This window comes from Colobus angolensis, unplaced genomic scaffold (assembly GCF_000951035.1).
Source record: "Colobus angolensis palliatus isolate OR3802 unplaced genomic scaffold, Cang.pa_1.0 Scaffold114, whole genome shotgun sequence".
NCBI classification, from domain to species: domain Eukaryota; kingdom Metazoa; phylum Chordata; class Mammalia; order Primates; family Cercopithecidae; genus Colobus; species Colobus angolensis.
The window spans coordinates 3,868,303-3,876,804 of NW_012112475.1; the positions used below are offsets into that span (position 1 = coordinate 3,868,303).

Sequence of the window (8,502 nt, forward strand, 5' to 3'; positions counted from 1 at the left end):
GACGCGGCCGAACGGCCCCTCCAGGACGAGCCGGCGGGGGCGGGCCCGGGCAAGGGCCGCTTCCTTGTCCGCATCTGTTTCCAGGGAGACGAGGGCTCCTGCCCGACCCGGGACTTCGTGGTAGGAGCGCTTATCCTGCGCTCCATCGGCATGGACCCGAGCGACATCTACGCGGTCATCCAGATCCCGGGCAGCCGCGAATTCGACGTGAGCTTCCGCTCGGCGGAGAAGCTGGCCCTGTTCCTGCGCGTCTACGAGGAGAAGCGGGAGCAGGAGGACTGCTGGGAGAACTTTGTGGTGCTGGGGCGGAGCAAGTCCAGCTTGAAGACACTCTTCATCCTCTTCCGGAACGAGACGGTGGACGTGGAGGACATTGTGACCTGGCTCAAGCGCCACTGCGACGTGCTGGCCGTGCCGGTGAAAGTGACCGACAGGTTTGGGATCTGGACCGGGGAGTACAAGTGCGAGATCGAGCTGCGCCAGGGGGAGGGCGGGGTCAGGCACTTGCCAGGGGCCTTCTTCCTGGGGGCCGAGAGGGGCTACAGCTGGTACAAGGGGCAGCCCAAGACATGCTTTAAATGTGGTTCCCGGACCCACATGAGCGGCAGCTGCACGCAGGACAGGTGCTTCAGGTGCGGGGAAGAGGGGCACCTGAGCCCTTACTGCCGGAAGGGCATCGTGTGCAACCTCTGTGGCAAGCGAGGACACGCCTTTGCCCAGTGTCCCAAAGCAGTTCACAATTCCGTGGCAGCTCAGCTAACCGGCGTGGCCGGGCACTAAACACCCGCCTGCCTGCCAGGGTGAACACACAGCCAGCTTACCCCTCTTAAGTGCCAAAACTTTTTTTTAAACCATTTTTTATCGTTTTTGAAGGAGATCTTTTTAAAACCTACAAGAGACATCTCTCTATGCCTTCTTAAACCGAGTTTACTCCATTTCAGCCTGTTCTGAATTGGTGACTCTGTCACCAATAACGACTGCGGAGAACTGTAGCGTGCAGATGTGTTGCCCCTCCCTTTTTAAAATTTTATTTTCGTTTTTCTATTGGGTTTTTGTTTTATTTCTTGTACTTTTTCTCTCTCTCCCCGCCCTCCCCGCCCCATACCTTGTCTTCCCCTGGATTTTCACCCTTTGGGCTGCCTTGCTCATCTTTATGCCCCAGCACTAGGTACGGGGCCCAACACGTGGTAGGCACTCCATCAGTGTTTGCTTAACTGAAAACATTGTTGACTGTGGCTTCTATCAGAGTGTCTACCTTTTGCAGCTCTTCCCCTCCCTCATTTAATTTGCTGCTTTTAATCTACGTGGTCAGAATTTGTGAAACCAGTGTTGTTAGAAGTGTATATAATCTGAATCAATAAGCTCTGAATGGTGGCCAAGGGCCTCTCTTTATGGCACAAAAATGCATGGACTTCATGACAGCTCTTTTGGTGGCTCAGAAGCCATTTTTCATAGAATCATGGAATCTAGAATATTCCTGCTGGAAAGAACCTGAGAGTTGGTTTAGACCAATTCCGTGGTTTTCCAGCAGATGAAAGAGGCCCAAAGAGGTTAAATGACTCGGTGAAAATCACATAGCTGTCTGGTGCCAGAGCCAGCCTATAGTAGAGTCCCCTGACCCCAAGCCCGGTGCTCATTCCACTACCTCTCACACTTCACAACAATTTCCTCAACACTTGAGGGCCCAGAAAGTCTGATCTCTCCAGAATGTTGAGCCCAGAGGAATGCTGAGAAATCATCTGGAGGAGGGAGCAGAAAGAGAAGGTTTTAAGGAGGGGTTTTCTGAATACTTGGGAGATACGGAAAGGACCAAGAAACACACTCCAGGGTGCATGCGTTGCTCCCTGGGGCACCACTTCTGGATTAAAGTGTGCCAGGTCCTTTGGAGGCCCTACCCCTTCCCCATTCATTGTCACCAGTGAGAAATGGGGGTGCCCCTGTGTAAAGAAACCTACCAAAGGTTTACATTTGCACCTTAGCCTCAATAACTAGGAACCCTAGAGAAGCAGCTAGCTGGAGCTCATCTGCAACTCCTGACTCAGGAGAAAGATGGATTTTAACCCAAAATTATGAGTGAGCTGTTAACTCTAAAATGTACTTGGGAGATAGGCCAAGCGAGAGGTCATGGGCCAACTAAGTGTTATCAAGTAGAAAAGACAGTACACTGCTTTTCTTTTAGTGTTTGCTTTTCCTTTGCTATATGTTTTGCTATTTCCTTGTGGCTTAGAATGTAAAATTGATTGTTAAAAGTTTGTTCTGAATAAATATTTATCTTTTGTATTGCTAACACTGGTGCACTATTTCCTTTCCAAGTGTTAGATGCACAGTTACCCAGATCCAGACGGTATTTCAATCCCACTTCCCCTACACTCCATTTGTTTACCCTGCTAAATTCATTTCCCACCCCTGGAGGCAACACTTAGCACCTACTGCGTTGTGCCGGTCCCTTTGCATCACAATCAGTTAGCACACTGTTAAAACAAGTTTTAGGTCCTAACACAGCTCCAAGAAATCAGAATCACTGTTAGAGGAAGTGAAACATTTTAGTTAATCATCAAGCAATTCTGCTGGGCAGCCAGGTTTGAGACCAGAGTGTAAGATGTGTGAGCTCAACCCTGCCCTCAGGGAGATTACAGACCTGTGGGAAAGAGGGATGTGGTTTGCCAGCTTCCTGGTCTTTCTGTTATTGTAAGCGCCGTGGATGGGATGCAAAATATTCTTGGGTTCTGGGAAAATGCCATTTCTTCCAGCTGTTGAAAAAGAGAAGGGGGGGTCCAGGGAGCTGACTTTACTTATCCAAGTTAGCCCCCCGGGAGACTGGGCCTGCAAGCAGAATAGGGTCAAGGTCTCTGGACTTTGGGTCCAGTACCCTGCAGACCCCAGGTACAACCCTCTGACGGATTTTCCAGCTGGTGATGTTAGGATGATCTGATCCTAAGAGTTAAACATTCCCAGTATATTGACTCTCAGACTCAGTGATTTGAGGATACCTCCAGAGCTGATCTGGAGTTGGGACCTGGTAGGCTCTTGGGAATCCTGTCTTTCAGAGCCAGTTCAGCCCCTCTCCTTGTCTCCCAAAGCAAGCAGACTCTCCTCTTTCCCTCCCTTCCATCCCTCTTTCCCTCCCTTCCATCCCTCTTTCCCGTCTTTGCCAGCAGTTTCCCTCCCTCTCACAGAGCTGGAGGCCAGGGGCCAGGAGAAAGCCTGCATTCACCATGCTCTCCACCCCATTCCTCAAAGCAGGCACTGTGCCAGGGAGCCTCCTAGAAGGAACCTTCCCTCTCCTGGCCCCATCCCCCCACTCTCCAGGAGGGAGCGGAGGAAGAAACTGTTTCCCTGCCCATCCCCCACAGGATCTGCTTCAAGGCCTCCTGCCTGGTGGCCCAGGGACAGCCAGGGACTGGAGCTGAACAAACTTCCCCCAGCTTCCTTTCCTGATCAAGCAGCCCTCAAATTACAATTCTTCACTGTATTTGGGCTCCTGGAAAGCGTGCAGAGATGCCCCAACTGAGGCTGGTTGAGTAGAGGACATTGTATCATTCAACTTCAACAAATACTGAGGGCATTACAGCTGGGCCCCATGCAAGGCCCTCTCCATAGGCTGCCTTGAGCAAGACAGTGCACTTGCAATGGAAGGTACAGATAAGTAACAGCAGGCAATGTTTACAATCATATATTTAACAATATGTTTTTTTGAGACAGAGTCTCATTCTGTTGCCCAGGCTGGAATGCAGTGGCATGATCTTGGCTCACTGCAACCTCTACCTCCCGGATTCAAGCGATTCTTGTGACTCAGCCTCCCAAGTAGCTGGGATTACAGGCACATGCCACCACGCCTGGCTAAGTTTTATATTTTTAGTAGAGATGGGGTTTCAGCATGTTGGCCAGGCTGGTCTCAAACTCCTGATCTCAGGTGATCCACCTGCCTCAGCCTCTGAAAGTGCTGGGATTACAGGCATGAGCCACTGCGCCCGGCCAACATTTGTCCTGTATAGAATTGTCTGAAGTAAAAGTTTCCCTAGAAGAGAAAACATCTTGCTGAAACTTGCAAGATGAGTAAGAACCAGGCTAAGAATGAAGAGACACCCAAGCAGCAGAAATAGTAGATGTAGAGACCTGGAGGCCAGAGAGCACACAGCGCGTTCGGACTGGCTGAGAGGCAGGGGAAGATGTGGTTGGGAGAAAATGCTGAGAAGAGGTGTCACAGGGCTTACCAGCCATATTTAAAAACGTGGATTTTGTCCTCAGAGCCTCCATTCTGGCCTCCTCCATTCCATTCATTCTTTCAACACATGCCTGTTGCGCACCAACTCTATAGGGGCCTTTAAGCAATGGAACACAGCATTGAGCAGGATAATCAAGTCCCTGGGGCTCAGATTCTAGAGTCACACAAGTACGTAAATACAGACGATGATGATGCACTAAAAGAAACATAAAGGGTGAGATCCCTGTTTAACAAGGAAAGCTGATCCAGTCTTAAGGGTCAGGGATAACTTCCCAGAGAAAATGTTTGAACTGAGATGGAAAGGACATATAAGGAGTTAATCGAGAGATGGGGCTGAGGGTTAAGGGATAGCAAGGGTATTAACCTAGGCCAAAAGGATAGCAAGTAAAACAACCCTATAGTGGGAGGAGGCATGACCAGTTCTAGAGACTAAATTAATCAGTCTGAGTTTAGAAACAGAAACCACTCTAGCTGTTGAAGAAAATACTGGTCCCTAGGCTGGGTATTAGGAATGACTCCTAGAACACCATAGAACTGACCTGCCAAGGCAGTTACTACCTCTCGCAGTCAGAAAGACAGAAGTCAGGAGGCCACCACTGGAAAGGCTGAGCATGAGGACACAATGGTGAAGCTGCCACCCAAAGACAGGATCCTGGGATCAGAAAGTCACTGCCAATGCCATGGGCAGGACAATGAAATGCCAAGTGCTTTCCCTGCCTCTACAAAGCCAGGGACTGTGCACTACTATCTCCACAACCATGTTTACAAGTAAAAACAGCCCAAACCATCTGGCTTACTTCTGCCTCCCTTCCATCTTTTATGCAAATACATCTAAGTGCTAGAGCCCTAGCTGCAAGGGAGTTGGGAGATGTTTTAGCTTTCCAGCATCTGTAGCATAGGAAGGCATATAGAATGGGGATGGGTGCTGTCTGTCAAAAGACAATATCCAGCAAAACAAATGTGACTGCAATGCAGAGAAGGGGAGGAGATTGTGGGGGCATCCGGTAGGCCATGTTAAGAATGTGGGTCTAAGAACAATGTGCCATTGAAGGACTTGTAAGCAAGACAGTAACATGATTAGATTGGTTATGTTTTACAAGTATCATTCAGGGTGGTTGGTGGAGACTGGGTCAGAGGAGAGCCCAAGTGGAAATACAGTATAGTTATCCCAGGTGAGAGGTGAGGACATCTTAGGCATGGAAGGTGGAGATGGACGGAGACAAACAGCAGGGTAAAGAGATCTTTCGGAGTTTAAGTCAACAAGATTTGGAGCTATATTTGACATGGGCTGGGAGAAAGTTAAGTACCAAGGATGATGCCCAGATTTCTAACTTCTGCGGTTGGATGGACGGTGGGGCTTTTCCCTGAGACGCGAAACAGAGAAGAAAGTCCAAGTTTAGGGTGAAGGGCTTGAATTTGATTTTGGATATATTGGGTTTAATGTCTCCATAGAGGGTATCTAAGAGGAGATGTGGAGTAGGCGGTTGGACACACACAGATCTTACCTTCCTAGGAGAATTCTGGCCCTGAGAAATAAACAGAGGAGTTGTACAGCCATGGCTTTCAAACTGTTTCACCACATCCCACAGTAAGATACTATTTTACATTGCAGCCGTCATACATATGCATGTGTGTATTTATATCTAAATCTGAAATAAGCTTTCTCAAACAATATTTACCCTGTGCACGATGCACCTTGACACTTTCTATTCTGTTGCTTCATCATTTTGTCAATGCTTATGACGCGTTAAACTGATTTCACACTCTCCTAATGGGTCAAGAGAGAAAGCAGAAGGAAAGATTATACCAACTAAGATAGTGCTTCGAGCAACTTTGACACACAGTTTTCCCTGATGGAAAAGGAGATGGTGAAAAACTAGTAAGGGACAGCCAGAAAGGGAGAAGGAAAACAAGAACGTGCAGAGACACATAAACCAAGGGAGGACATTTCAGGTGGGAGGGGTTAACAACTGGTGTCGAGTGCTGCAAGAGATCAAGTAAAATCGGCTCTAAGAAATGTCAGCTGAGGCCGGGCGCAGTGGCTCATGCTTGTAATCCCAGCACTTTGGGAGGCCGAGGCGGGTGGATCACGAGGTCAGGAGTTCGAGACCATCCTGGCTAACACAGTGAAACCCCGTATCTACTAAAAATACAAAACATTAGCTGGGCATGGTGGCAGGCGCCTGTAGTCCCAGCTACTCGGGAGGCTGAGGCAGGAGAATGGTGTGAACCCAGGAGGCGGAGCTTGCAGTGAGCCAAGATGGAGCCACTGCACTCCAGCCTGGGCGACACAGCGAGACTCCATCTGAAAAAAAAAAAAAAAAGTCAATTGAGATCAGAACTGAAGAGTGCCCTAGGGTTGAGTAGTGTGGAGGTTATCAATAAGGGCCTTTTAGAGGAAAGTGATGGGGGCAGATTAAGGAGCAAATGATCTTTCTAAGATGTCAGTCTAGCACGCTGACCATTTTATTCCCATGTCACATCCTCTGGGACTCCCTCGTGCCCTTGGAACTCAGCCTAGCCCGATCCCTTTCCAACCTTACTCTCAGCCAGATTGCCCATTATATCCCTTTATGTCAACTCCAGTTACGGCTGACAAACAGCAACCAGAAAGAATTTTGGAGTATAGAGTGGTACAAGACCAAGCTAAGGGGCCAGGTGCAATGGTTTACGCCTGTAATCCTAGCACTTTGGGAGGCTGAGGCGAGTGGATTGCTTGAGGTCAGGAGTTCAAGACCAGCCTCGCCAACATGGTGAAATCCTGTCTCTACTAAAAATACAAAAAAAATTAGCCAGGTGTGGTGGCATGCACCTGTAGTCCCAGCTACTCAGGAGACTGAGGCAGGAGAACTGCTTGAGCCTGGTAATACAGGAAGGGAAGTGCTGGGAAGGGAAGGGTACAGTCCCTTTAAATGACACGGAAGGGAGAAAGAGCGTGGTCCCTGGCTAGGGCTCCATCCCAGCCTGTGCCCATGGACCTAGGTGAGGACAAGCATTTTTGTTTTCCTGCCCAAATGTTGCATTTCCCAAGACCACCCTGGCCTGCCACACCCCCATCCCGTGCCTATAAAAACCCTAGCAGGCAGACACACAGGTAGCTGGACGGCTAGAGGAGTACATCAGTGGAGGAACACACAAGCAGCTGGACGTCAGAGGAACGCACCAACAGGCACCGGCACACCAGCACACCACAGGCCACCACCAGCAGAACAATGCGGCGTTTGGCTGGGGCAGTCGGAGGGGAGTCCGGGCCAACTCCAGGGGAAAACCTTCTCACTCCATCCCCTTCTGGCTTCCCCCACCTGCTGAGAAATACCTTCACTCAATAAAACCTTGCACTTGTTCTCCAAGCCCAGGTATGATCCAATTCTTCTGGTATACCAAGGCTAGAACCCGGGATACAGAAAGCCCTCTGTCCTTGCAACAAGGTAGAGGGTCTAACTGAGCTGGTTAACACAAGCCACCTATAGACAGCAAAACTAAGAGCATACCTTAGCACAAGCCCATTGGGGCTTCAGGAGCTGTAAACATCCACCAGTAGACACTCATGGGGTCGGAGCCCCACAACCTGCCCGTCTGTATGCTCCCCTAAAGGCTTGCACAGCGGGACACTGGAGAAGCAAGCCACTCCCCTGTCATACGCCCTGGGAACTTTTCCCGTTTCAGTGGGAGGCAGAGGTTGCAGTGAGCGCAAGATTGTGCCACACTGCACTCTAGCCTGGGCAACAGAGCAAGACTCCATCTCTAAATAAATAAATAAATAAATGGACTAAGCTAAGGGTGAGGAGGGGTCAGATCATGCTGAGTTGAGGGTGGGGGCTCCACAGCAGTGAACCAAATGCGTGTACAAAGGCACTGATACATACAGCCCCATTTGCTGGCTTGTCAGTGTGACTAAGATTTGGGGTAAGACATAGTATAAGAAAATGGTTTTTTTCTTTTTTTTTTTTTTGAGACGGAGTCTTGCTCTGTCACCCAGGCTGAAGTGCAGTGGCGAGATCTTGGCTCATTGCAAGCTCTGCCTCCGATGCTTACACCATTCTCCTGCCTCAGCCTCCCAAGTAGCTGGGACTACAGGCACCGGCCACCACACCCGGCTTATTTTTTTGTATTTTTAGTAGAGACAGGATTTCAGTGTGTTATCCTGAATGGTCTTGATCTCCTGACCTCGTGATCCACCAGCCTCAGCCTCCCAAAGTGCTGGGATTACAGGCGTGAGCCACCTCACCCTCCTGCAGAGTTTTAAATAAAATATGACTTTTTTTTTCTTTTTTTTT

General features: G+C 49.3%; 1 protein-coding gene across 1 annotated transcript in view; it reads left to right on the forward strand.

Moving 5' to 3' along the window:
* The window catches only part of ZCCHC3 (zinc finger, CCHC domain containing 3), a 2,786-nt gene extending 499 nt beyond the window's left edge, over window positions 1-2,287 (forward strand). Inside the window, exon 2 of the mRNA XM_011960684.1 lies at window positions 1-2,287. Within this exon, the coding sequence (XP_011816074.1) occupies window positions 1-780 (780 nt within the window). The 3' untranslated portion in view covers window positions 781-2,287.
* The last annotated feature ends 6,215 nt before the right edge of the window (window positions 2,288-8,502 follow it).